Source organism: Corvus kubaryi, unplaced genomic scaffold (assembly GCF_017639235.1).
Source record: "Corvus kubaryi isolate FWS band 111438036 unplaced genomic scaffold, C.kubaryi_AGA036_p1.0 37396, whole genome shotgun sequence".
Taxonomy (NCBI): domain Eukaryota; kingdom Metazoa; phylum Chordata; class Aves; order Passeriformes; family Corvidae; genus Corvus; species Corvus kubaryi.
Window position 1 is genome coordinate 19,685,343 of NW_024581135.1, and position 27,703 is coordinate 19,713,045.

Genomic DNA, 27,703 nt, shown 5'->3' on the forward strand with positions numbered 1-27,703 from the left:
AGGATTAGTGAATGTTTTAGTTAAATTTTGGAGGGTAGATACTTAATATTGATGACCTTGGGTATTCTGTCCGCATAAAATTCTATTCTTTCATTTTCTTTTATTCCTTTTCAGAGATGCTTCAGAGATTGGGAGCTATGGAAGATTATGTTCTATTTCTTTTGCAATCTGTAGTAAGTAAGAGTAAAGGAACTTTTTCATATTCTAGACTTGTGAAAACTTTAACAAATAGAGTAACCATAAAAAAGGAAGCTTGCTCTTGAGAAAGCTATTATTACTAGTTATCTTGGGATACATTCTGTCCATGTTCATCAGGAAAGGTCTCTTTTACCTTCTTGGGTTGTAGTGCTGGGATCCACTTAAGATCAAAAAAGTCAGATCTGCTTGTGGCTGTGTTTAGGGACATACAGGCAATTATTACTTTACTGGCACCAAGTGGATTACGTGGTTATTTTATGGAGAGTCTTGCAACAGCAAATCACCTGCTTAGCATACATATAGCATGTTGCTGCTTCAAGGTTGTTTCTTCCAGTGTGACTCTATCTAAACTGTCTTGTTTGACAATTACCAAGAAGTTTTCAGTTCTCCAGGACTTAGGCTAGGTTTGGTAATGCAGCCCCAAAAAGGTAAGGGTGCTCTTTTGGTGCTTTCTTCAGGAGGTTGCTGAAACAGATGCTTTATCAACAGGCTGAGAACCTACAAGTAGCCAACTTTAGTTTAGTCTGTGAGTTTTATGAAACCATGTAAAAATATGTGTTCAGGATTGTTGAGCTGGTACAAATGGTGTTTTTTAGGATCTCTGTCAGCTCCATGCAGCTTTTCTGCCTTCGAAGTCCTTTGGGCTACCAAGAAGGGACTGAAGAGAAGTCCGAGCTGTAGTGGCTGCTAGCTTAGCATGAGAGTCTGGATAAATCCATGGTCACCTATATCTGATGGATGTGACTCTGCAGAACAAGAACTCCACCATGTTCATCCACATTCAAAGTACAGCTATTCATTCCTACTGGGATTTACAATGACCACAGAATTTGAAGTTACCATGCATTTATAAATAATTGATTCCCTCTGTCCTCCTTCATGCCTCCCCCAGACATAAAGCTCAGTATAATGTATTGCTTCGTAGGATTCCACAGTAACACTGAGTAGTTTACATAGAGCTTCATGTTAGGCCTTATCCTTGGAAAGCAAAAGACATTGCAGATCAACATGCTGATTAAGTCTATCATGTCATACAGTCAGCTCTCAAACCTGCCTGACTTGATTGCTTTTAAGAATGTCTCTAATTAGGACTGCATCAGCCTCTTAATTAGTTGCTGAGATGTATTCCAAATAGTTAACAGGCAAGTGCTAGTTTTGTATTGCTGCCTTTAGAGCTGTGACCTGACTAGATGCATTGTTACTTTATACATGTCTGGAATAATGTATAGCTGTTTCAAAGTCATCAGTAAGATGTTGAAATATATCAATATAGAGAACTATAAATATTTAGAAGCCTGAACTATTGCTGTGTTAGTTACTGAGCAAACTTAAATGATGGCTTTACCCCAAAGGTTTTGCTGATAGGGCCAGTCTGGTGTGAAGAGCACAGCAGTACTGTGAAGGTTGAGCTCACAAGATATGACTGCTCTATAGCTTGTCTTGCCTGAAATTTGGCTTATTTATTGTATGACTTGTCTATTGCTTTGTAACTGGCCTTGGTATTTATTCAGTTTAAGAAGAGCTGTGTTTTGGAGGTCTCTGAAACAGTCTTGTTTAGATTTGGGCTAACCAGTGTTGATTTTCAGTTCCTTTACTTTGATCCCACCAAATTCTAAAGCTGCTTTTATACCTTTTATGGACCTATCATCTTCCCAGGATTCTAAGTTCACAGTGTCAGTGTGAAGTGTTATTTGTGTGGTACATATCTGATCTACATGGAGCTGTCAGTGGATCTGTTGGCAATGGAACAAACGTGATTTTGGGAGTATGTTTAGGGAACATGTTCCTAAAGAACTGTCATCTCTTAGGTCTTCCTTAATGACCATATAGGCTGATTCAGATTTCAGGCCATACTTCCTTATCACTTGTAGAATATCAGGAATTTTTTATTTTTAAAAAAGTCCTGGAATGGTATCTGACAGCTGCAGATGGTTTTAAATAATAGTATCTTAGGTGCCTTCCTCTGTAGAGGATTCTGGTAGTGAGCTTTGAAAACAATTAATTTTCATTGAATTGAATTAATAGAGATACCCAAATGGCTATTACAGTATCTAGGACTAAATGAACTCTGTTGCCTTCACCAGGATGCACCTCTTTGTTTCTGCACAGTGCCTGCACTAATAATAGCTCTGGCATGACACACATAGATACTTTGTAAGAAAACTGCTAATTACTTATATAGGCACCTTGTCCGTTGGAGACCTGGACTAAACTTAAGTTGATACCTATTATTAAAATTCACACATCTTACTCAAATCCTGAAGAAATGAAGGTTGTTTTTGCATTTGTCTAGCACTGTGTAGTCGCTTAGAACTTTATCAGATGAAGTATTTGGGTCAAAATCCTACATGCTGTATGTTTGACCTGTTTAAATTCTCATGGGAAAATTCTGTTAGCCAGAAAATATTTTTAACTCTAGTTTGAAAACTTGATTTTTGTTCTTTTGAATGGATGTACTGTCCATGTACTTCTGGGTAGATAACTGATGTGACTCCAAAAGCAACTGGTCAGGGAGACTGCACATGAACTTACAATGGTTTGGGGAGATTGAGGGTGAGGCTGACATGGCTCTGATGAGGGCTCAGAACCAGATATTTTAATTGCTGATCTGCTTGTATTTCAGGTCTACTTCTGAAGTCAGCTGGTAATTCTGCTTGTGAATGCTATGTAAGACTAAGAAGGCTACAAAATCAGATTCTAAGTATTATTAAGTTAAGCATCCAGAATTAGCATATACATTATATCTTAATTCCTCTATCTTTAGGTCCATAGTTGAAGGGAAGAAAAAAAGATGATACCTTTAGACTCCATGCTGTGAAAGAATTTTGAATGTAAATATTTTTCTTGTGTGCTTTTTTCATGTTAACCTTGATGAAGATTGCTTTTAAGAGTTGAATTTGAAGTGTTCTCATCAATGCCTTCTTTAATACAGTGAAATACTAAATTTAACTGGTCCTTTAAGAAGTATGTTTCTTTTCTCAACTGAAAAGGCTGCAGTTCCTGTTGAAGACTGTATTCATACATGCAAATAGATGAATTAAGATAATTTAAAGAATCTCAATATTTCCATTAATAGCGTAACTGAAGCCCTTTTAATTTGTAAGAGCTTCACTTTACAATCTCCGTGATGTTTGAAAAAGCTGCACCAATGAGATTGAGTATTAAATTTGTAAGCTATCTAGCTGTGTGTCTGTTATTGTACAAATATATTTCAAATTCTTTGTAGATTGAGGCTTTTCAATCAAACTAGGTAAAAGTAAGTTGTACTTAGATAAAATTACAGTGCAGTAGTTTTATTCCAGAGCACCCATCCTTTCTCTAAAGAATATTTTTGCAGCAGCGGATTGTGTTACTCTCTGGAGTTGCTCTCTTGGCTATCAAAATGATCAAATTAAACAACTTTCTGGTTCCATTCAAACATAGCTCAGCTTCAGCTCTCAGAAGTCCATTCCTTCTCATTCTTACTCAATTTTTCCTTGAAAAAGGCCTTATGATTAAAAAATCATAATTGCCAAATCTACTGTTTCTGATTGATAATGGGTACTTGTATACTAATGAAACTCATTGGGGTTTTGTCTGCTGTACAGGATGTTCATGTCTGAGGACTAACAGAGAATAATAGAAATGCTCTGCAGAGCAGCTTTGTCTGATTTTTCTTTGAACTGGTGTGCTTCTTCACTTAATGTAGCACTGAGCACCAAGAGAGCTTCTAGTGAGTTATTGCCTTGCTGTTCTGCAAGGATTGGAATAACTTCTTAGTGTCCAATCTGTGATTTCTAGCTTCCTAATCTGACCAAACAGCTTTGTCATGAAAGCTTAAGGCCTCAAAAGATGTCCTTTAAAGGTGGGGGTTTTTTTGTTTTTCTTGAGAAGCCATTAATTACTCTGCTGTGTTTCATTGTCCTCCACTATTGATGCTATTGTCTCTACTTTGGAGATTTTTCTGGTTAGAAAAGTTAGACTGACATCTTTTCAGTTGGCTTTGTCCATAATAGCAGAAATGCAAGTATTCAGTTCCATCTGTGAACTCTGTAGCTTGCAGTTTTTGTAAAGAGCAGAGGAGCACTCATTCCTTGGGCCTTGAAGTCAGTACCACATTGATTCACTTTCAGCAGCCTGTTTTGCAAGTGAAAGGAATTTAACTAATGAAATGTAGTTATTAGAGTGTATGGGGGAAACATGCTAAACTTGATTTTTAGGAATGGTAGGTTTATTTCTTTGCATTTCTTCAGTTACCATTGTGTTTGTTATTGTTAGGGACAGGGGATTTACATAAAACAAGGCTACAATATATCAAAGTCCTTTTTCATCAAGATAATTTTCTAATCCTGATCATGCAAGTTTTATTTTATTCTGAATTAAGATTTGGTTTGATATTTGAACTGCAAAAGCAGGGAAAAACATTTAAACACTCTGCCAGGACATAAAAAATTATGAAACAGGTTTGTAAGACTTGAGAAACAATTGTAGCACTCAAAAAGTATCTTGTATCTTCCATCTATTTTGTAGACTCAGAATGTGTAAGAATGGTATTTGTATGTTAGTTTTACAGTGGAGACAGAATACATGCTTTTTTAAAAACTTTGTGTTGAATTCTTATTTATAAAACTTCATTTGAATACTTTATGAAACATTACATGATGTCAGTCATGAGGTATAGAGTATGCCATATATGTATATATGAAACGTATATTATGTTTTAAATAAGAGCTCAGTTTAGGTATGACTGCATTGAAGACTCAAGTCTTTACTTTCTTTGCTTAAGAATTGATTTCCAGCAGTTTTCATTTGGATTCTGCTGCTTGGCTCCCAGATCCCTATCCCTAAAAGCTTCTCTCAGAGTCAGGTACTCTTAGTGCTATAGTACTATTAAGACTGTGAAATTAGGATGGTTTTTTTGGCAGTCTTATGATCCAGTTTAAAAACAAATGACTTTTAAACATGGGGAGGCAGGGGACAAAATAGAGAAAAGTGAGGGTAAAAATAGTCCATCCGTGTATGCATGAACTTATGTCAAGTTTCTGGAATGCAGCTGAAACTTGAGACACTGTAGGATGTAGTGGATGAAGGACTGATCAAATGTTCAGAAGCTGTAAAGGTGTGTTCTGGCTGGTACTGAAGGCTTTTATCAGCTGCTGTGATAACTGTGGAGTTTAAAAACTCTCCTTTGAAATGATGGAACTAGCTCCACAGTGAGCATTGTATCTACTTGTTGTGCTGGTTGGCCAGGATGGCATTTTCCTGCATGTCTTTGTTTGGGGTTTTGGTTTATTTTGTTCTCTGCGTTTTGCTCCCTGTCAAGTGAGCAAGGAAAGGGATGATGGCAAAATGATTCAGAGATTTCAGTGTGATTTCCAAGGAGACTGGTGTTTGAGAGTTGGTGGATTTAAACCAGCCCAGTGAAACTTTTTATATATTCATGTAAGTAAATAACTTCTGCTGGCTTAGCTTCTGAGCTGGTTTAACACAGGACCAATCAAGTGCTAGTGCTAGAACTAGTAAGAGGGCTGAAGACAGAGTTGTGGCAGGACTGACCTAGTTTGACTAGGCTATCAAACTGTAGCCTAAAGGGAAGGAGTAATCTTGCCTGAAGCCACTTCTAAAATGCATTTCAGAAATTCACAGTAGAATTACTAAAAATGAATCTGGAAAGTTTGACATGTAAGTTGTTCAGAAGATACTAATGCTGCTTATGTTTATAACAAATGGTGTTCCTTACTCATGTAGATGTCAGCAATGTTCTGCATTTCACAAATAAGATATTAATGCAGCATAAGAAATGTCAGAATTTCATTTGAAGTCATGTGGACAAGATTCTTTGTTAAACCTAAGTATTTATTTAATTAAAAGTTCACTGTTTATTCTCTCCTTTTACTAACATTACCCTTATCTTTTTATGAAGAAGTGATTTCAAGGGTAGGAAAATGCATAGAAAATCAAAACCAGAATATACTTTTGAATTGGAGAAGAATAAGGAAAAAAGATTATTGTTTTTTGTCTTCATGTGGACCTGTATTTTAGTACTTCCATGCTAGACCTTCAGATACATAGGGCTTGAATATTTCTGTCTATTGAATTGTCATTCTCACTGATACACTCATTCTTAAACATCATTCTAGTATAGTAGTAAAAATATCTACAATGAAGAGTATATAGTACAAGAAATATGAGCTGCTAAAAGAGTGAATAAGAACTACAGGCCTGTTGGAAGAAGTATTTTGCAATGTTGAAATCAAGTTAGAAATCTTACATCAAGGTGATCTGTCAGTTACCTAGTCAGTCTTCCTCTCCATCATTATTTTTGAGCTTCTTCAGAAAAAATGTAATTCTTGTCTAGATTATATCCATCTTTCATTGCCCCCTGTTAGGGATTTCTACCTGCTGCAAGTGGTGGATTTCTGAAGCTTGATGGTACCAGGAGAGATCTGGGAAACATTCCTTTTTGTTGCCTATTAAAGCCTATTTTGATAGTCTCAGAAGTGTTTTGAAATGTACATTTATGTAGATGTACAGCTCTTTAGCTGGTGCTGTGGTAAGGAAGTTCTTTCAGAAGTGTATAAGGAACTGACTACGGAATAGCTTTGGCTGCTGTTTGTCCAGTAACCATGTAACCCATTGAGAAGTTTGTCCAGGTGTCTCTTACGGCTTGTATGAAATCTCAGCTTGGGGTTCAGTCTCTTCTTTAGTTAAAACAGCTGTTGTCCTGACTCTGAAGACCTCCCAAGTCATTGTCTGGCATTTTTATTAATATTTCTAGAAGAATTGTATAACACTGCAATAGAACTCTGGACTGTACTACTTAAATACTGTAGCATTTGAACCATAAATACAGAGTATGGTGCCTCTTGTAAAATTATGTTGGTATTCCTTCTTTAAGGTTTAGTCCCTGGTATCTAGAAATTGTTTCCTGTTTGAACCTGCTGTGGTTTGTGCATGGAACAGTGAAAGAACTTTTCCTTACAGGGAATTGAATTTGGATTCTTTATTGGTCTTCCAAGATCCATGTTAACATAGCAATAAAAACACACTTTATAATTCAATAGTGCTTTCTTGAGAATCTCAAGACAAGACATATTCATAACTTTCATTTTCAGGATATGTAAAATTTGGGATCATTAATCCATTAAACCCTGAGATTAGCACAGTTGGTTAGAGCATGGTGTTAGTAATGCCAGAGTCATGGGTTCAGTTCCCATATGTGCCATTCACTTTAGAGTTGGACTCGATGATCCTTCTAGGTCCCTCCTAACTCATTATGTGATTCTGTCGTGATGGATTCAGAACTGGCATGTTGGCACAGGCTTCAGGGGGAGCAGAGCTTATTTTCTGTGGAAGGAAGCCTTGTGCTTAGTAGAAGCTGGTATTCAAAATGAATTTACCTGTGTGTTTTGTTACAGTGGCTTCCTTAGCTTGCAATCATAACCAGAGAAAACATCTTTTGATAGAATGGAAAATATATGGGGGGGTAGGGAGGTGGTGGGCTGTAAAAGATTTTAGAACACACTGCATAGTAATTCCTTTCTTTTGTGTCTTTTAGGTCTTTATTTACTTTTGATCCCTTCTTATAAGGACAGTGGTGAAAGGGAAACCAATTACTTTTAAAATATGAAGTATCATCTTTCAGCATAGATGAAGCCACATTTGTGGTTTATAGCAGTTCACGTTTCTGTATCTGGAAAAGATAAAAGTGGATGACCAAAGAGAAGTGAATGACTTTTACAAGCTCCTTTGAATTCCCTGCAGTTGCAAATTGTGCTGTTTATTCGTACTTGAACAAGGAACATGGAATGACTTTTCTTAACTTCTGTGAATGTAGTATGAGAAGTGGGAGGCAAAAGTAAACAGTATTTATTTGCACATTATTAACAGAAAGTTGTCAGTCATCACATAGCTCTTTCTGTCAGGCCCTTTCCCTCCCAGGGATATATTGGTTGTATATACAAATTGCAGATCGACTGGCTAATACTGTCCTTCTATACCTTTTCTTAATAAAAAGTCTCATTTCTAATGTGTAAAAGCAAAGGAGATGCTCTTAATCTTTAATCTTGTGAATTTGCTAGCCATTGTTGTGAATTGCCATTTTAACTGTTGGACTTTAATCCTCTTTTTTTATTTTTGGCTTTTTTTCTTGACTCAGATACTTGCTTTGTGGCTTTCTTCTATTTCCTTCTTCTCTTGAAGGTGATTCTTCAATGGTCCTCAAAGAAGAAAGGCTTAAGTTTTAGAAAGTAGGAGGCTGCTTCTGGAAACTATGGCATAAATTTGGAAAACAATTTTCACGTTGAAACAAAGCTGTATTTTTTTCTGAATTTTTGTGTTGAAAAATTATTGGTAAAATCTAGTGAATCTTTCCAGTAAAGTTTATTCTTGTGTGGTATATTTTTAGACTATTCTTTGTTACTGTTGTTTTTGATGTGGGTAAATAACTCTTTGATGTTGGTATATGTCCTTTCTAAAAATAGCTTGGGAGCTGAAAAGTATTCAGTGTCTCTTGAGTCAGGCTCATGTTAAGTGAGTGGGAAATCATTCTGTCTGCTCTAATGGGGTTTGGCTCAACGTCATATCACTGTGCGTTAGCCAAGCCTCAGCTACTACCATGCAGGAATTTTCCAAAGAATAAATGTTTTCTTTTCTTTTTAAATGAAACTATTTTGTACGGATTTTGTTAATCTTAGTCGCTGTACATTTGAAATAGACACTGATCCTGCAAAGTCTTGTGCCTTTCTAGGTTGTTTTTATTGTCAAAAGGCATTTTAAAAAGTCGTTGTCTGAATGAGGACTTGAAAAAATCAGTCCAACCTCTGATTATGTCACAGAAAGGAGAAGAAAGTTAATGTTCTTCTAATTGTTCAATGGAAGATGCATCTGATATGTATGGGGAAGCTGGGATGTTAGATATGTGAACTTTGAGCAGCAGAAAAAAAATTGGCACCTTTATAATTCTCTGGCCTCAGAATCAGAATGGGCTTGAATATAGTAGCTGGAATTTCAGAATACCATTTCTGTACCACCTTTAATGTAAAAGCATATACTCTCTGAAAAATGGAAAAAGTAATGGTATTCTTAGTATATGTTGACACTGCTGAGCTCTGCTTGGCTAACATTTTTCTCATCTGTTACAGGTTTTGTAAAAGACACCGTATTAAATCAAATTCAAATGTTCCATGTGTCCCGAAAGACTTGTTGATGATGTCAGAATTAGTTCTTCCACAGTTCATCTTTAGTCTGATTCAGCACTTAAGAGAGGGATATAATGAGCCTGGTATGTTTTGAATTTGCATGTACCTAGCATATCTTACCATGCTGTTATCTCTTGCTTTGCAGTCTATGAAGACACAGTACATGTATGCTATCCATAGTTTATGTCATTGTGTTTTGTGCCTCTCTTCCTAACAAAATTACAGCCTGACTAGGTGTCGGCATGCTTAAGTATGTTTTAAGGGTTACCTAGCATTGTGCTGAGCTCCTCCAGAAAATGAAATCAGGTATAGTTTGAAATTTGTATGTGTGAGCTTTAGAGCATTATGAATATAAAAATTATTTTCATTTGTGGTGGTCGTAACTGTTCTGCTTGTGATGGTCTTAGGTAAATTGTATTACATCTACACCAAAAACTGTTCTATTGTGGTTTTCAGCTCTTGATCTGCCATCAGAGAAAGACCTTCATAAAATCCTCCAGGTTTTGGAGCCTCATGTTTCCTTCCTAGAAGACTTGACCAAAATGGGAGGTGCAATGAGATCAGTTCTTACCCAGGTTTTAACTAGCCAGCAGTTCTACAAAGATCTTAGCTCTGGTATGTTTGTGTTATTTCTAATAATTAAATTTTCAAACTGTGAAGAATTAAGGACATAAGTTTTGTTTATAACTTCAGTTTCTTCATGTTTTTATTTGGCATCTCAAAACACAGAAAAAATCCTTATTTTTAAGGATATTATGTTGATAGGAAGGTGAGCTTCAGGAGTGACTAGAAACATTTGTTATTAAGACCCGTGAGAGCAAACATCTGATCTGTGTCCCAAATAAATGTATAAAGAACATCCTTTCAGAAAAGCTTTTATAAGAAACCCATTCTCTTCAAAGTGACATGAACATGGTGATGTGAAACAAGTACTTCCAAGTTAGGCATAACAAGGTTATTCAAACTTATTTTGGGATCTGCTCTCACAGAGGTTCCTGGAGGAGACCTGAATGGCAAAAGGCCATTGTCTGTCCTGCATTTCTGTGCAAAGCCTTTTTCATCTTTTTTTCTTAAACATTACCCCCTGCTTCTTTATTTATTCCATCTTGTACCAAATCACAATGAATCTGAAAATGTTGGCCAGTCACAACTAACCCCAAATCCCTAGCATAAATTAGCTCCATGTTATTTTCTTGTGATTAAGAGTCCTTTGCATAGATATAGAGCAAACAGTAATTACTGTAGTTTTAAGTTGCCATAACTGGCTTGGGCAGCAGCTAGTTAAAGAACAGGCAATCTCCAAATCTTTATTTGAAAGGAGAAACACTTAGTAAAGTTGCCTCAGGTACAGTTCTCTTTATTCTTTCCTTCCTTTTTCTCTCCTGTTATAATATTTGAATGGGAGTAATTTAATTACTTCTCTTTCCTATATGTGATGGATTTCCTGATACAGAAATATGGAAAGGAAATTGAAAGTAAGACATGCTTATCTGCACTCTTGGAATGGAGAATATGTGTTATTAAATTAAAACATTGTGGACCATTTTTTAGATTGCTTGCATAGAGTATGAAGTATACGAGCCAAGGAGCTGCTTTTGTGGTTTAATACTGTTTTATGTATGTATTCAAGGTGTTGGAGAGAATACATGTGCAAAGAAAAGTCATGAGAAGTACCTCATTGCTTTGAAAGGCTCTGGACTGGCATTTCCTGAGGATAAAATTGCGTGTGGTATGCAGGAACAAGGAGCTGGAACTAGCACATTATCTGTTCAAGGTTTGTGCAGAAAAATATTTTAAGAGAAGACTTGATTACTGATGGGTTTTATATGAACTGCTTTAGGTTTATTTTTAAAAAAAAGCTAATCTTAATGAAACGTAGGGAATTACCTGTAATTTATTGCACTACCATACTGCAGGACTCTTACTTCTATCAGCAAAGCTAAACATGTTAACTTTCTGTTGCTGATCTGCTAAGCACCATTTTTCCAGTCATAATATTAGTGGAATTTGAGTAGGCAAGATGAAATTGCTCATAGTGGAATTTTGCCACTGCAGTGAAGTGATTATCAATCCTCAGCACCTCTTCTTATAAAGGTTCTGTAGATTTTTTTTTTTTTTGATCACTGAAGTCCATCAGGGTTTTTTTTCAATTTCTGAAAGAACGCTCCTTTGTTAACGCAGTGCATTGAAGTTCTACAAAGGAATGTACTTGCAAATCTCTGATTTTGTATTGCTTAGAAATCTTACTCTTAATTTCTCAGTTAACTGCTGTGTATCTTTTAAAGTAAATTAATGTAGTGTTCCATTTCATACTGGCTCATTAAGTATCTTAAAATACAGTCTTTTCAGTATAAGACTTATGAAAAGAATCTCTGAACTTCTTTATTTCAAAAGGTTTGACAGGTGCTACGGCAACATCGGGACAAGGGGATTCTTCAGATGAGGTGAGACTTTTTAAAGACTGTAATGAACTGCAACAGAATATCAAAGGGAGAGAATGCTTGCAGCCAAATCCCACAAAACTTCAGTCTTCTATCTGCCATATGTTATCCCCATTTTAGTAATTAGGAATAATGGAGGTTTAAAGGAACAGATCTCATGCCTTTGATTTAGTAGGGACCTCTTGAAATAACTTCTTGGTTTTTGCTAATGCTGTTCCAGTTTAATTTATGTATGTAATGGAGAAGAAACCTGTGTAGGTATTCCAGAAGTCACTATCAAGTAAATTGGACTTGATTAAAACAAACTTAGAGCATGTAATGCTGTGAGTGGTGTTAGCAGGTTTTGGCACTTGAGAATCCAGCTGAACTGGTGATAGCAGCAGTGAGAATTTCTTTGTAGATAAATTCCCATGTGTAGACTTGACCTTACTTACCAAACACATGGAGTGGGAGTAGAAAGGAGAGAATCTCATTTTAGGTTGAGCTTTAATAAATAAGTGGAATTTAATGAGGAAAGTTAAATTCTGGTAGAGTAACGTTATCAATTTATTCTCATCTTTTTTTCTCAATTTTTTAAAACCTAATTTCAACCAGTAAGCCTTAGCAGACGCTCTGGTAGGGTAACATAACAAACTTTAAATAATGTAAAGAGTTATCCAATATAAAAACTTTTATTCCTCAGTGTGGCAAAAGTGTTCATGGACTGTGTTTTATTTGATTCCTTGGAACATAAAATCTTCTTAAATTGCTGGACAGGTTTAGAGCGGGCCTTTTTTCTCCTTTTGCAGAAAGGAAAACATGAGAAATAACAGCCATCCTTCAGATTAGTTTTTTGCTTGGAACCATCTACTACTGTAGAAGTAAAACTAAATACTGAACTCTGCAAAACTTTTCAAGGTGTTTAGTTCCCTGCAGAAGCACTGCTCTGATTTGTAGTCTATGTAAATTTTGTAATCTAGTGTTCCAACTGTGAAACAATGCTACTAATTAGATCTTGGTAAGAAAGAACATTTTTAACCTTTCTAGATTAATTTTAAATACCGGAGGAAGAAAATCCAGTTAAAAGTGTACTTCTGCCACATTTCTAAATTATAACATAATATTACTCTGCTCTAAGAGAATAATAAGGTATTAAAAAAAACCTGTAAAAGCCCTTTGTAGCTCACATGGGAGTACAGCGGAGAGGAACATTTTTCTAATAAGCATTTCATCTATCCACCTGCACAGTCTATTTTGACTTTTGAGTGAAAGGAGTGGACTTCCTTTTCAGTAATTCGCGTTTGTCAAGCAGATCATGATTAAGAAAAAGATTACAAAATAAAAAATTAACTTTCTTCACTGATGCATTTTTCAGAGAAAGAAACTTAAAGTGCAGGGTCCTGCAGTTCATAGTAATATCCCAGGAAGTCTGATTTTTTTCTTGAGAATACTTGGCCCCTCTGATAGGGGACTGGGCAGTGGCAACATCCTGAGAACTTACTGACTCATTCCTGATTGAAGTACCAAAGTACCCTTGGATAGGAAAAATCAGACCTTTCATTTACACCATTCTTGTGGTCAGTCCTTAGATTTAAAGTATGAACAATCTTCTTCCTCAAGGCAGAATAGTAATTTCTTGAGATTCAGGTTCTTTATCATTCCAGAGAAGTTTTGAAGTAAAACATGGCTTTTGCTTAGGGGAGAAGGATACTGATTGCTTCTTTTTAATCTGCATTAATTTTATCTCTTTTGATTAGTTCCAGTAAGAATCTTTATTTCTAGTTTCATTAGAACTGCCCGTGTTGGTAAAGATCCATGCAACATTTAATATACTCCTGTAATGTCACATTTTTTTTAACATCCAGTGTTAGATTTTGTGAAGTGGTGGTGAAAAAGTTTTTAACCTGTATTACATTTTGGAACCTTTGCTGTTTAGTTTGTGGATTGCCTTGAAGGCTTCAGATGACAAGTGCCTGTGTAAAATGTTTCCATTATTCTGTAGGGAACAAGCAGTTAGAATTGGCCTCTTGAAAGCGTCAAAAATACTTTGTTCTTACATCAAAAGTTTATATTGATTAGAACGTATCTAGCTAATTGTATGTGTTGCCAACTTTGATATACAATATGTTGGTTGATATTTTTTTCTCTGAAACAAAACTCTAAAAGTGGATAAGGTAAAATCTTAGACATGCAAAGGTTAGAAATTTTGTAGTGTTAAACTTTTGTAGCAATCAGTTTTAGACAACAAAGCAAGTAAAGTTACAAAATTAATGAAATAAATGTGGATGATAGTGTTGCCTATAGAGGGAAAAAAGGCAATTAAAAAAATTATGTTTTTCTCTAAAGAGTTGCGCACCGTACGTGGTTCCTGTAAACAGTAAAAATATTTTTCTTGTAAGAATATATTGAAGGCTTCTCTGATTTAGTTTGGTAGTTAAACCAGAATTTTTAGAGCATACCATCTCTTGGCAATAAGATTCTAAGTATACGATAATCAATTATTAAAACTCTTCCCCTACCCCAGGAGGACCAGGATGGTAGCCAAGGTGTGGGAAAGCGCAAGAGGGTGAAGCTAAGCAGCACCACCAAAGGTATTTATAAAATACTGATCTCAGGTTATCATGTTTGCTTTATGTCTGTCTTAAAAATATCCAGGGATACTCGATTCACTTCCCGAGCACTGTAGTGCTGCATGTGACAGGTATTGAACATAGCAAAGTCTAAAAAGGAATAAATAGCAAGTGAAAATGTGGTAATTGGCAAGTTAGATTTCCCTTGAATGAGTACCACTGTCTGGGGCTCTGTTTGACCATTTTGACACTTCTGTGTTGTAAGCTGACCTCCAAAAATTCATTCAGTTTTCACTGCGTGGCTATCAAGGCTGCAAATATTGCTTTACGAAACAAGTGTTTGATGTAGTTGTTCTTAACAAATTTTTTTGATTGTGCCACTGTATGATTGTGTTTTCAACCAGGCAAGAATGGTTCTCTGGTTCTGGTTGGTCTTTCTGTACTGTTTGAGTAATGTTTAAGATAAAGTACGTGAATGAAGTTTCCCCTGAAACCACTCCACTATTTTCCTAGCTTGAAATTAGTCCCTTGTGCAGTTTCTAGTCCAACATGAGCAGCACTCACATTGAGGTCAGGGCAAGTTTTCATTCAAGAATAACCGTAGGCTAGAGACAAGGTAGTTCTATCTTGTGTTTAACGTGTTTTTGTGCTAAAAAAGTGTTTAATAATATTTAAATGCAATTGTTAAATAAAGAAGACCTTTTTGGTTGTGTTTTTTTTAATATGAATATAAGGAGACTGACATAGGAAAAACAAAGAATTACAGGCCTTGAGAAAAGAATGTTTGGGTAGAAAAATTGTGGTGAAAGTTGAAATAAAATTTCTGGAAGGTCTCTGGAGTGAAGGTTTGGAGCTTGAGTTTTAAATGCAAAGGTTCATGAATCAACAAAATAGTGTGATGTCGTGAGGAGTATGGGAAAGTAAGATTGATTGATTGTTTCTAGTGTTTTCAGAAGGAAGAAGAGATGAGGAAGCTGAAAAAGCAGAGAACTAAATGTTTTGGCAACAGTATTGTTTAGGGATGATCTTAAAAATGGTATGAGAAAGATTGTGGTGAAGAATAATAATGTGGAAGAGGCAGTAGTTTTGGAGAAATGCAGGAGATGTAGAGACATCCAAGGAAAGATCTCTTACTTGGATATAGAAGGCTGTTAGCTTGTCTAAAAGATGAGTTAGTCAGGTAACACAAGAAAAAAATGCTGTTGTTCTGATGCATAATAACTAATTAGGGAGCGAGACGTGGAGGAAGCCCAGATTTAGAAAGCTGCCTGATCAGAACACCAGTATCAGCAGTGGCATTTCAGGAAAAGTGATACTGGAATTCAACATTTCATTTTCCCCCAGGGTAGTCTTCCCCCTCTGAGGCATCCCAACATGGACTGTGGTCATGATGTTAGCTCCTAATATCTGCCCCAGAGGAGGGAGTCTGCCAATGGGGGAGGGGTAAGTGTCTGTTTTTATTAAATATCGAATCCTTTTCTGAAGTTTTCAGTATTCCTATTTTATGTCTAATAGGGTATAAAATAAGAGTATGAAAAGAAAATTTTGGAAAACTGAGTATTGAATAAAAACAGATTTACCTCTTCCGTATAAGCAGACTCCCATCCTAGCTCTTCGGTGGCACTGTCTTCATCCAGGGTTATTTATATACTGGGGATATCTTGGAATGCTAAGTCTCATATTCCAGAGAGATATTTACAACACTCTGAGGTCTTCTGTGGCACTAAGAAAGAATAAAATGTTTTTTTAAAGGAAGTACAGTTTTTATGTTGAGGTTCTCTCATACAGGTATGGGACTGAGTACTGAGAAATTTTTTTTTTTTTAACTCTGTTTTGAAACCTCATCCTGCATCCATCTGAAATACCAGATGTTTAAGGCAATTTTAAACCCAGAGGCACTTTTTTTTTAAAGAAATTTAAAATCTAGCGATGCTTTTCAGAAGAGTGGGAACATTAGTCCCGGTGTTCTTGACACATTTTCCAAGTTTGGTAAGAGCACTCTGCCTACTTAAATTATATAGCAGGTGTAAGTGGATATGTATTGTTCTGTCCCTGCCTGAAACTGCTGCATAAAGTACTGGATATGCACTGTTCAGCTGTGATATATGTCAGAATGCTGCACATCAGTGACAGATACAGTGTTGTGTCACTTGTCTCCATGCCTGGTGTTCTCACTCAGAGAAGCATTTGGCATGTACCGAAACTTGTGCTCTCTGTTCTGTGGACAGAGGACTTCAGTCTTGCATGGTTACCAAGCTTTCATGGGCAGTCAAATCACACGTGCAATTTCATAACAAGAAAAGAACATAAATGAGCATCATATGTTTGTTGCAGTAGGTGATGTGTAATACCTTACAAAATAGTTTAATATTAATTAATATTACAAAATATTATAATATTTTAATATCTTTCATGATTCTGTGAAGGTAATGTTTTTATATCAATCCTTGTAGAATATATTGAATAAAACATATTCTTGCTTTTTTTGTGGCTTGCTAGAGTCTTGAGGAGAATCCTAAAATTTAAGTCTGGGCAAATTGGTTACTTGCCTGGGGAACTCTGACATTTGGTAATGGTGGAAAATGGATGTAATTCCTGCTTAGGAAGAGCACAAATGCCTATCTTGCTTAGAATAGACACAAAGCTACCCAGTGCAGTCTCTAAAGATGTCACACTTCAGTGAAGATGTGAGTCCTCAAGGCCAGACAATGTTCAGTGCAAATGTTTTTGGATGTGTGCTGGTGGGAGCACTTCATACACTCGTATTGGAATATGTGATTTTGTGTGGAGTTACATATCCTCAGGTGTAGTTGATTTCTAGGTATAGAGAAGTAGTAGTATTACTACTTTCTTCTTTAGTCCTCATATGTTACTGGAGTGAACACCACATGTTGTAGTTGTAAAGCATAAATAACCTCTTGAAAAATGATGATGACTTTATATTTTAGTATTTTTAAAAACAGAGTTAATATGATTTATGCTCTGTCAAGTGATAGTTTCATGAACAGCTTATTCTAGCAAAGGTCAGTTTGCAGCTTTGCAGTCAGGAAACTGATCTGCTTGAAAACACAGCTGACAAAATGGAAAGATCCTCTGTAGGTCCCCCACAGGGATCTACTGTCAGCATGAGTAAAGGGGCAGAGTGAATGGACAGGAGTTGAAAGGGGAAAGATGAGACTGTCTCTCCTGCTACCATCAGGAGCAAGTGCCTCCTGATTATCTGGTTATGGTAATTTTTATATGAAAAAACCCCAACAAACAACTTAGTGGATGGTCAAGCGGTGTATATATTGCTTTGAAAGTAAGAATAAAGGATACACTATTACTTCTATTTATTTTGTTTAGAGCTTTGTAAAGTGTTGTTTAGATAATAGAATTCATCACTTAATCATAAATTGTATTTTGTTGTTTTGGTATTTTAACTTCAGTTAAGTAGTGCTCTACATTGTTCCCCCTGGTTAAATGGTTGTGTAAACATTGTGCAATTTGCTGTGATGCATTATAATCAGTGCAGCTATTACAGTGAGGTGATATGATTCAATGCAATCAATGAAGATTGGACTCTGGTAGAATTGTACTGAAAACTTTCACTAGCTTCTCTGGGAGGTCTTTTTATAGTTATAGGCCCTGACACTGTGCAGTGTTAGTCATGTTCATTTGCCCAGTGTTTAAAAAGAAATTATTTACAGAATGCACTAAGATGTTCTTAAATTTTTGTTCCTGAATTTTTATGAGTGCAACTGCACTATCAGTGTTCTTAGTTTTAATATGTATTGCATTACACATGCCCTGCTTCAACCTTTTATGCAGATCAGTCTATCATGGATGTTTTGAAGCATAAATGTTTTCTAGAAGAATTATTATTTTGGACAATAAAATACGAGTTTCCACAGAAGATGGTGACTTTCTTACTCAACATGCTACCAGATCAAGATTATAAGGTACTTGGCCTTACTTCATTCAAACCTAAGTCTCTTTTCTTATTCACATACTTAGTGTATATTATGCCTTGCATGACACTGTGTATGCTTATGTTTGAAATAAGCAGTAAAAGAATGAAGATTTTTTTACCTTGGTGTTGAGTGTTTTGTTAGAAGTTCTAAAGTGTTTAGTATTTGAAAAGCAATATGGACAGAACAAGATGGATAAATCTGGAGCAGCACTATTAATTCTGATTCCATGGTTTATTTTTCTTTTTGTCTGTTAGTGCATATTTGCATGTGTTGGATTTTGTTTTATTTTACTTTGTAAATTGTTTTTTATCACTTAAAACACGTGGATCAGCAGTGTATGATTCTGTAGCGTGGTTTGACTAGTGTATAATTGCAGTGACTTCGCTCCTGTTTCAATTATTGTAGTAGGCAGTGGTTTCTCCGTACAGGCCATTACAGTGTGAGTGTTCTTGCTGCAGCTATGCCCTAGGTGATTTTGGCAGCCTTCCAGGTGCTTCCTTACAGAGTTTTGCAGTTGTCCATACCAAGTATCTCCTGGCCTGGAGTTGTGGAGACTGGATGTCATCTTCCTGTTTTAAATCTTGGTGTGCAGCCAGGTTTGGTTGTTTGCTCCACATGTTCCCAAGACCTAGTGTACATAGCAATCAGGCTTAACATTTTGCTCTGATCATGTCATGCCCTTGAGCCATGCAAATATTTTGGACCTTCTCAATCCCTGCTGGGAGGCAAAGATCAAGAAATTCTGAAGTCCAGGCATGCAGATTTCTTCAGAAATGTCTGTTTATAATGGGACGACTCTGTATTTGTGCCCCCTTAAAACCTTGCTGTGTCAAAACAAAGGACATGAAGATAACTTGCAAGGAAGAAAAAGATAAGATATGGGCCTTCAGCACCACTGTGTCAATGTCAAGACACCCTTTTGATTTGGGATGCCCGCATAGATTCGTCTTGGTCTTAGATTCAGCTAATACATGAGGAGACATTAGGACTTCTTAACTGATGACCCATTGCTATGAAGCTTGAATTCTTCATGATATTTGGACACCCACATGGACATCCAGTTCTCCTGATCCATTGCCAGCTAAATTCCTGCCTGTAAAAACACCCAGCTGGTAGCAGCATGCAGAAGAATCTGGTAAGTGTTGCTGTGTTTCCCTTTTTACTGTACCGTGTAATAACAATAGCTTCTAATGATTGTGGGATCATTCTTCCTTTGACAATGAGCCACAGTCTTCAGTGACTTTCTTTGTTCTGTTCATTGTCTTTCTTCACTCAGAATGGAGATCATGGAATATTTGGTCTCTCTACTGATTGCCACCTTTAACTGGAAATAGTCCATTTTCTATCCACCCATACTACATGCTCAGATTGAAAGGTTTTTTATAAACTTTGTTTGGGAGTTTTGTTACCAATTTCATATTTTTTTCATTAAACAGTTAATTCCTATGTTAAAGCTTTATTAGAAGCACAAATACCAAGTATTTGAAATTTTTTTAGAATCTATGTTTAATTGCTGTGATTGTCTAAATGGCATTTTTAAGTAGTGAGGAAACTCAGAGCAGGAAATGTGTCACACAGCAGTACTAGGGAGGCAGTAGACTATGTTTTTTGCAAGATACCTATGCTTTGTTGCAAAACTGTCAGTGCTGCATGAATTTTAAACATGTTTATGAGGCTTGTGGTTAATTTACAAGGAGTGGCTCTGCCTTTTACATGTAAAAGAGAGAACATAACATTTTGGGATGAATTAGAAGAATGTTTTATCGTATATGCTTCCATTTAGCTTTTTTGAAAGAAAAGCTTGTTTGCTGATTAATCGTATTGCATTCTCAAACAACAGGAATACCTCTAGGGATATAAACTGTTCCAAGTGATCATTCAGCTTTCTGCTACTTTCTCTCATCCCATCTGCACCACATGTACTGTTCTAATTTTTTCTGTATCTGCTGCTGTGCAGTTTATCTGATTCTTCGTGAGGTGATTTAGCTCATTAAATCAGCAGAATTTTGCTAGGTTGGATTTCTGATAAACTGAGGGAGCTAGCCAGACACAGAACAGAGCTGGCTATCAGTGTATGCTTTGAAATTGCTGAAATCTCGGACCTCCAGCGTAAACATATTAGAATTCATCACTGCCCTGTGTAGCAGTCACTGAGCCACTAGCAATCTCAGTTACACAGATTTTTTTTGAAATAGAAAAACAAACTTCCTTTTTAGGATTCCCAGTACTGAAAAGAGGTGTTGAAAGGGGTGGGCTAAAACCCTGGGTTAACTAGCTCTTCTCTCTCTCCCCACTTTGGCATATGAGAGAGATAGCACAACAAAAAGTGTGGTCTTTGCCTTACAGATTTGTGCTTGAGGCATCCCTTCCAGCACTCTCTGACACTTGAAGCTTGGAAGACTTTACAAATGAAGAAAAAGAAAGCAGAAGAGAAATTTATTGAAGCTTCCAAGAAATTGAAGGTGTTACGGTGTGGACAAGAGGAAAAGCAAAAGGCCAGAGAAACAGACCTTCATGTAACCAAGGAGAAGCAAAGAATGTGTTGGCAGTAAACAGGAAGATGGTGGAAGAGTGTAAATCATCCAAGAGCAGAGCCTTGCTGAAATCTGGAATACTGGAAATACAAAAATGCAAAAGCATCTGGTAGACATAATGAATCAACAAACATCATTACCAGAAATGCTGTGCCTTGTCATGCACTTCCCATAGTGACCCTTGAGGCAGCTATTACAGCAGTAGGACTTCACTAAACCCTGGATATGTTGTTCTACAAATTTTGTGGAACAGTTTTTCTACTGGAACCTTAATTTTAGTGCAGCATTCAGCTGGCATAAATACTTTCCATTTTAGCATCGAGAATATAAACATGGGAGATGTAAGTTCTAACTGAAGCATGGGGTTGATGTTAGTCTCCAAAAAATTCTGGGATTGAAGTTGAGTGGTCACCAAGAGGAAAGGCTAGCTGAAAAAACTAACTTTGTTTTTCCATAGGTAGAAATTTAGAAGCTGCTCAAGATCACAGAGAGTAAGTCAGTGAAGATAATTAGATATACAGAAAGCATGTCTGTCTTAGGAACCATTTCTTGCAAAAGGTTGGAAGCTGAGTATTTGGAAACCCGTTATGACAAAGATTGCGTTCTTGCTCCATTCTCTATTTTTCCTTAGTTGTGTATATAGCTTTGGCCACCGAAAGAGAGGATATGTGGATGGACTGATTTGGCCTCCTGTGGCTGGTTTTATGTACTGACTGCAGTTTACCACAGTTTTTCAACTTTTTAACTTCTGGAATGAGTTTAGTTTCTTCCTCTCAAAATTGGAAAGGATTGTATTTGTTTGTTTAACTTGCAAGTGGAGTAAAGCATCTGTCTTTCCTTTAGTTAAGTGTTTTACAGAGTCTCTACCATTATACTGTAGTGAGACCAAATTTATAGTATTTTCAGAAGTTCATTATTGCAAATGAGTGAGGCACAAAAAATTTTGATGCATGCCAATATAAAAAAAATCCAAAATTTGTCCTTAGAGAAGGACCTTGTTTTTGCAGTTAATTTGAAGTGAGCGTGCTGTGTAAAACAAGTAAAACGTGGTTTCTACATCACAAAACTCAAAAATCCTATTTAAACATAATACAGTGTGAAGAAGTAATATATAAAAGTATACTTTTTTACTAGGAGCATTAATATACTAACTTCTTAAAATACCTGGTACATAATTTCTGTCTTAGGCTTAACATTAATTGTGTGAATGTCTTGATGATAAGTGTTAATGCTGGTGATGAAAAATTGTTTCAAGCTTTTAACTTAAACAAATTTATATGATGGGAATATCTGTAATACCAGAATGATACCGTATTAACTTTGCTCAATTATTGTGAATGCGTTGTGCCAAAAAGGCTTTAGCTGAAAACAGTTACCATTGTGCTGGGTGCTGTATGTGGAACACACTTTCAGTTATTATACAGGTTTCCATCACTGTGGACCAGGCAAAGAAAGGCAAGTTAAGTATTCTTGCAGTGTTTCCTGCAGTGATATCCCCATTCTCGTTCTGGTCCTTTTTTTTCCATTATCAACTTTGCCTTTGGGGGTATTTGCTGGGAGAAGCAGTTTCTGTGCTCAACAGCAGAATTATGTCATATTTTTAGAAGTATTTTTTAAGTGGTAATTATATGGTAGTTCCATAATGAAACTATGGGAGAGTGGGAGTGTAGGCAATTTATCATCGCACATATCAATGGGACGCACCGAATCTAAGGCAGGTAAAATCAAGTAGTGATCTGTGTATGGCCTGGTGAAAACACGGCTGCCTGGGGGTGGTTTTAAAATTTCTAATTCTATGCTTATGAAAGGTTAATACTTCCAGAAGGAATAGGCAAGGGATTTTTCGACTTTAGATTTTTATCACTACACAGCTTGTCTTCTTACTAAGCCAAGCAAGTCCAGATGGTGTTAATTCAGAGCCTGAAGTACTAAGTAAGAAGTGATTTCAAAGCTAGCAGATATGTTCATGTAAATGCAGTGCAGAAGTTTGATTTATAATGCATTTTGAGGCTAATGGAGTGGAACACAGAACTGTACTAAGATATATGTATATATGTACAATACATTTAAATACTGATCTGGTTTAAAAAAAACAAACAGTTCGGTTAATAATAACAAAGCTGGATAATTAATTTAGTTATTGAGGGAAAAGCACTAAAGGTTTATTTAAAAAGGTATAGGATGCTATGATAGTAGAAATGAAAATCAGTGTAGAAATGTCTTGCTTGAAAAAGAAATGAAAACCTTTCTTCATGGATAGATGGCTGCGAGTGATAAGGCAGCTTTTTAAGGCACTACTAAGCTCATTGTTCATAGTGTATCATTTTAGGACATACTGTTCTAGGATGTACACATTTAGGATAAATTAATTATTAGAACTTAACTACTTTCACAGGCATGCTGGGACCTTATATTCCTTGTTTGAACATTTCTGGGTTGTTTTTTTTAGTGTGGAAAGTATAGAATGAGAAGATTAGATTCTGGGAAAAGGTAATAAAATTAGAAGCCTAAGATCCCCCTCCCTATAAATAGGTCTTTTCATTTGGTCTGTTTCTAGAAAACAGCCATCAGTTTTGGTTTGTCACAGCAACTGATGTTTCCCAGGGTATGTTGATTGTACATTTGTAAAGGAATATTTTATAATGAAAGAAAGCTATAATTTTTGTATGATGCCTATTAACGTCAACATTTCTTTATAATTTGCAGATTGCTTTTACAAAAACGTTTGTTCAGCATTATGCTTTTATTATGAAAACACTGAAGAAAAGCCATGAATCAGACACCATGTCTAATAGAATTGTGCATATCAGTGTTCAGTTGTTCAGCAATGAAGAATTAGCACGCCAAGTAACAGAAGAATGCCAGCTGCTGGATATTATGGTTACTGTTCTGTTGTACATGATGGAAAGTTGCCTTATTAAAAGTGAATTGCAAGGTAGGTTGAGTTGTTCGGTTGTTTCTTTCCATTGATAATAAATTGATTATAGAGGAAATTTAATCTTTCTTTGGTGGTCAATCCACCCCTCTGATGCCTTTATAAAATGTACAGGATCTAGCAATATATGATAGAGGTTGAGTCTCGAAATTCCCTGGAAATATAAAGGTAGTTATCAAGAGTGATACTAATATTTTATCCTTTGGTTTGTAGGGGGTTTTTTTGGTAGGAATGTTATATAGTTCAGAATGCAGATTATTACCTTGCAAGTACTTAATTTGTTGTTTAAAGTGCCTAAACAACTATTTGAACAAAAAATTATATATGCCAATTCCGATCCTTATGAATTTAAAAAATATTTTCAAAGAATTTCACAAGCTATTTGCAGTATTTAAAACTGTTTTAATTTTTTAAACCTGTGATTGACTTAATAAAATTTGATATCATTAGAGGAGAATAATTTAATACTTTGTAAATATAGTAATTTGATCAACCTTTTGTTTGACAGAGAAGCAGTTTGAATTTGAGGTATTGTAGACTGTGTAACTTCTTTAGTGAAAACAGCTGTCCTATTTTCATCCGCCTTGTTTTACCTGTCCTTATGTGAAAATGGCATAATTAAATCTTGCTGACTTCTGTCATTCACTCTTTTATGTGCCTAACAGACTGGAGACCTCTCAGGCCTCTGTATCCTAGTTTGAATCTGAAAGTCCTCTCTAGACAGGCTGGGTGCTGCTGCTGAACAAGTATCATGAACTTCTGCATGAAATTGTATTTTTTTTTGCCCAAAGTATCCTTTGTGTCAGAGTCCACTCTTATGTATAGCCTAAACCAAAACAACTGTGCAGAAATGGGAAATCCTCACTTATCTAGCTATCAAGCTATCAAGAGTGCCCTCATTCAGCAGGACTTCAATATGAAGAATTTTTCTGTTGTCCTACATTGCTTTACAGTATTAAAAGGAAAATGCTGAATATTTAACAGTTTGTATATCAAGTGATTTTTGCTAAATCAATGCCATATTGGTGGAATGTAATTTAAAATTACTTCTAAGCATCTTCTGAATGTTACTTTTTGGTCAATATGGGATGTTGCTAGCATGGTGGTAAGGTTCTGTAATGGGTCAGAATTGCAGTCAAGCAGAAAAAGGCTTTGACTGTGATTAGTAATTTTCTGAAGAATCTTCCTGGTAATTAATGGATGTAAACTGGAGCTGGTAAGTTTTGTTGGATATATTTGTGATAGATGTGTGAGAAAAAAAAGTACCTTTGGAGCAGCTATTCCACTGTTTCCTTTTCTCTGTTCCCAGCACCAGTCATTTCTCTTAGCTAAAATACCGTTATAGAAGTATAGAATCTTTTAGGCTGGTCATTGAGTCCAACAGTAAACCTCGTACTGCCAAGTCCACCACTGGGATATGTCTGGTACTTGTCAGTGTTCTCACAACATTTTCCCCTCACTGCTTTATATATGAGGGTTTGGGCATAATGTAAATGGGCAGAAAAGAAATCATAAAATATGTTATTGGGGTTTTGCCCTCTCATATTCTCAGTGGCCTTCTTTTGCAGTTCTTTGAGCTTGTATCTTGTGTTTAGTTCAAGTTACCTCTTATAATGCTGGAAATTGTGAGAAGTCTGTGTTGGTGAGATAAATTTAGAAGAATTCTGTTTGTGCAGCTACTGTAAACAATACGCTGAATGAGACAGAATTTACAAATCCAACCAATGGATATGGGGAGAAAGCATGTTTAAGAGGAGCAAGGAAAACATGGAGCAGTACTTGTGTGTGCTACAACATGTTTAATTTGCATTGCTCACAGATCCTAATTGTCTTTTGAACAGCTGACACCTGTTTAAAATGTGCTGTTCACTGAGGGTATTTGTGGACAAACTGCTTTAATGAAACAGAGTTGGCCTGTGTTGATACCAACTTTTTAAGTGTTACTAACTCAGCTTACCTCTGTCACGTGCAAAAGATGAGGGGTAGAAATAGAGATGCAGATGATAAAATTGGCTTCCTAAGAAGATTTACGTCCATATATTCCTAGAGAATTTTTTCTTCTCTATCAGCGCTTTCCTCCTAATAAACTTTATATGGGAGAAGAATTTTCTTTATAGCCCCAAGGAAAAAGTTTTGGTAATGGTTTATCCTCTGAAAAACCAACCTGTCTAAAATGACTTTGCATTGAGGCAATGCCACTGTCCATTTGAAGTAACTTTGGATTTGTCTAATCTCTACTGGGATAGATGTAACTGTAGGTTCTTTGCAAAATCCTTCAGCAGATTCAGGCAGAGATGTTACCCTGTTCTTGGAGAGGCCAAAGAGAACCACTCTATATACTCTACATACACTTTCATCAGCCAGAGACTGGAGTCTCCAAAGTGTCTTTTTAGTGCAGCTGTGCTGTGCTGCTTATGACTCCTTCACTGTGTAAAGGGTAATTACAGGGGTCCTTCAGTGCATTTGAACTGGAATAGAGCCATCCCCAAGGCTGCTCATCAGATGCAAGATTTTTTTCCTCTGTTCTTCTTTCTGTTGAAACAGAATATTAACTGACATACGGGTGCTGGAAGTTGTTTTGCTTGGATTGTGAATCCAGAACCAATTCTGTTTCCCTTGTGATCTTTCCAGGAGTCCCTCTTATGAAAAGGAAACGAAGAGATTTATGAGGATGAGCTTCTGTGATTTGGGGTGGGAGGGAAAGAACCCCCCCTTCCCCAGTTTCTTATCCTCCTCTTCTAGGAACCTTCTCCTGCCCTAGTCTTGGACAGGCTGCATAAACCCTCTCTCTGTCCCAAATTCAGAGTGGAAATGCTTTGCTCTGCTCTTCTCAGACTCAACATGCCAGTGTAGGTTTCAATCACCAGATTTCTTCTTGAATGCTGTGAGGTACCTTGCTCACTGGGGTATGTCAAATTCAAAGTAGAATTCAGGTGTTTGTAAGAGGGATTGTATTGTTTGGTCTTTTTAAACTTCTTAAAAATATTGGAAGAGCCATAGTTGGGATCATTTTACTAATGTGCTGCTTTCCAAAGGTTGTGATACTGTTCAAAGTTTAAGTGACTCCTACTGAGTGGGATCTCTGGTGGTCAGTCTATGATGAAAAAACAGCCTCAGGTATCACAAAAGAACCATTTTTCTTTTCTGCAGTTTTCTCTGTGTGTGTCTGACCACAGCATTACAGTACATCCTAATTGTTATTTTTGCATTCTTTGTAACTTTATTAATAAATAAAAAAATTACTTTGTCTTCTCCTTTAGTTTTGTTTTTTTCTTTTTTAAATCTAGATGAAGAGAATAGTTTACATGTTGTGGTGAATTGCGGGGAAGCACTACTGAAGAATAATACTTACTGGCCCCTGGTTAGTGATTTTATAAACATACTTTCACACCAAAGTGTGGCAAAGAAATTTTTGGAAGATCATGGTCTTTTGGTAACATGGATGAATTTTGTATCATTTTTTCAAGGTATGTGACTTTTATAATCAGTACTAATACAAGGACATTAAGATGGTTAATGCTCACAGTAGCAAAATCCCTACAATGCTGTATGTAAATACTTAATTTATTAGTATTCACCTAAAACTGTATTTCTTGAAGAGAACAGTATATTCTAGAAAACAGGTTACAAGAATTATCTAATGGATCTTTTTCTTGTGTGAAGTAGTTGAAGAGCAGTCATCACTCTTAGTTGACTGAGATCCATGCTGCAAGAATTCTGAGGTTGCACGAGATCATAACTGTAAAACAAACTGTTTTAGTGGTGAAGTTCTAAATTTAAATATATGGGAAATTAATCTGATGAATCTGGATCTTTTTCTAAGATTTTTCTGGATCTTCACTGTTGCTGTGAAGAAATTTTTTTGATTATATTAAAAAATGTTAGAATGGTGAGCATCTCAATACTGATTAATG

At 36.2% G+C, this 27,703-nt stretch overlaps 1 protein-coding gene across 4 annotated transcripts in view; it reads left to right on the plus strand.

Annotated features, from left to right (window-relative positions):
• UBR3 (ubiquitin protein ligase E3 component n-recognin 3) overlaps positions 1-27,703 on the plus strand; it is a 109,265-nt gene that overhangs the window by 4,709 nt on the left and 76,853 nt on the right. For all 4 annotated transcript variants that reach the window (XM_042040828.1, XM_042040829.1, XM_042040830.1 and 1 more), the window contains exons 2-9: positions 9,321-9,460; positions 9,834-9,992; positions 11,008-11,151; positions 11,772-11,821; positions 14,322-14,388; positions 18,178-18,308; positions 23,561-23,789; positions 27,077-27,256. In XM_042040828.1, the coding sequence (XP_041896762.1) occupies positions 9,321-9,460; positions 9,834-9,992; positions 11,008-11,151; positions 11,772-11,821; positions 14,322-14,388; positions 18,178-18,308; positions 23,561-23,789; positions 27,077-27,256 (1,100 nt within the window). The remainder of the gene's footprint in view (positions 1-9,320; positions 9,461-9,833; positions 9,993-11,007; positions 11,152-11,771; positions 11,822-14,321; positions 14,389-18,177; positions 18,309-23,560; positions 23,790-27,076; positions 27,257-27,703) is intronic.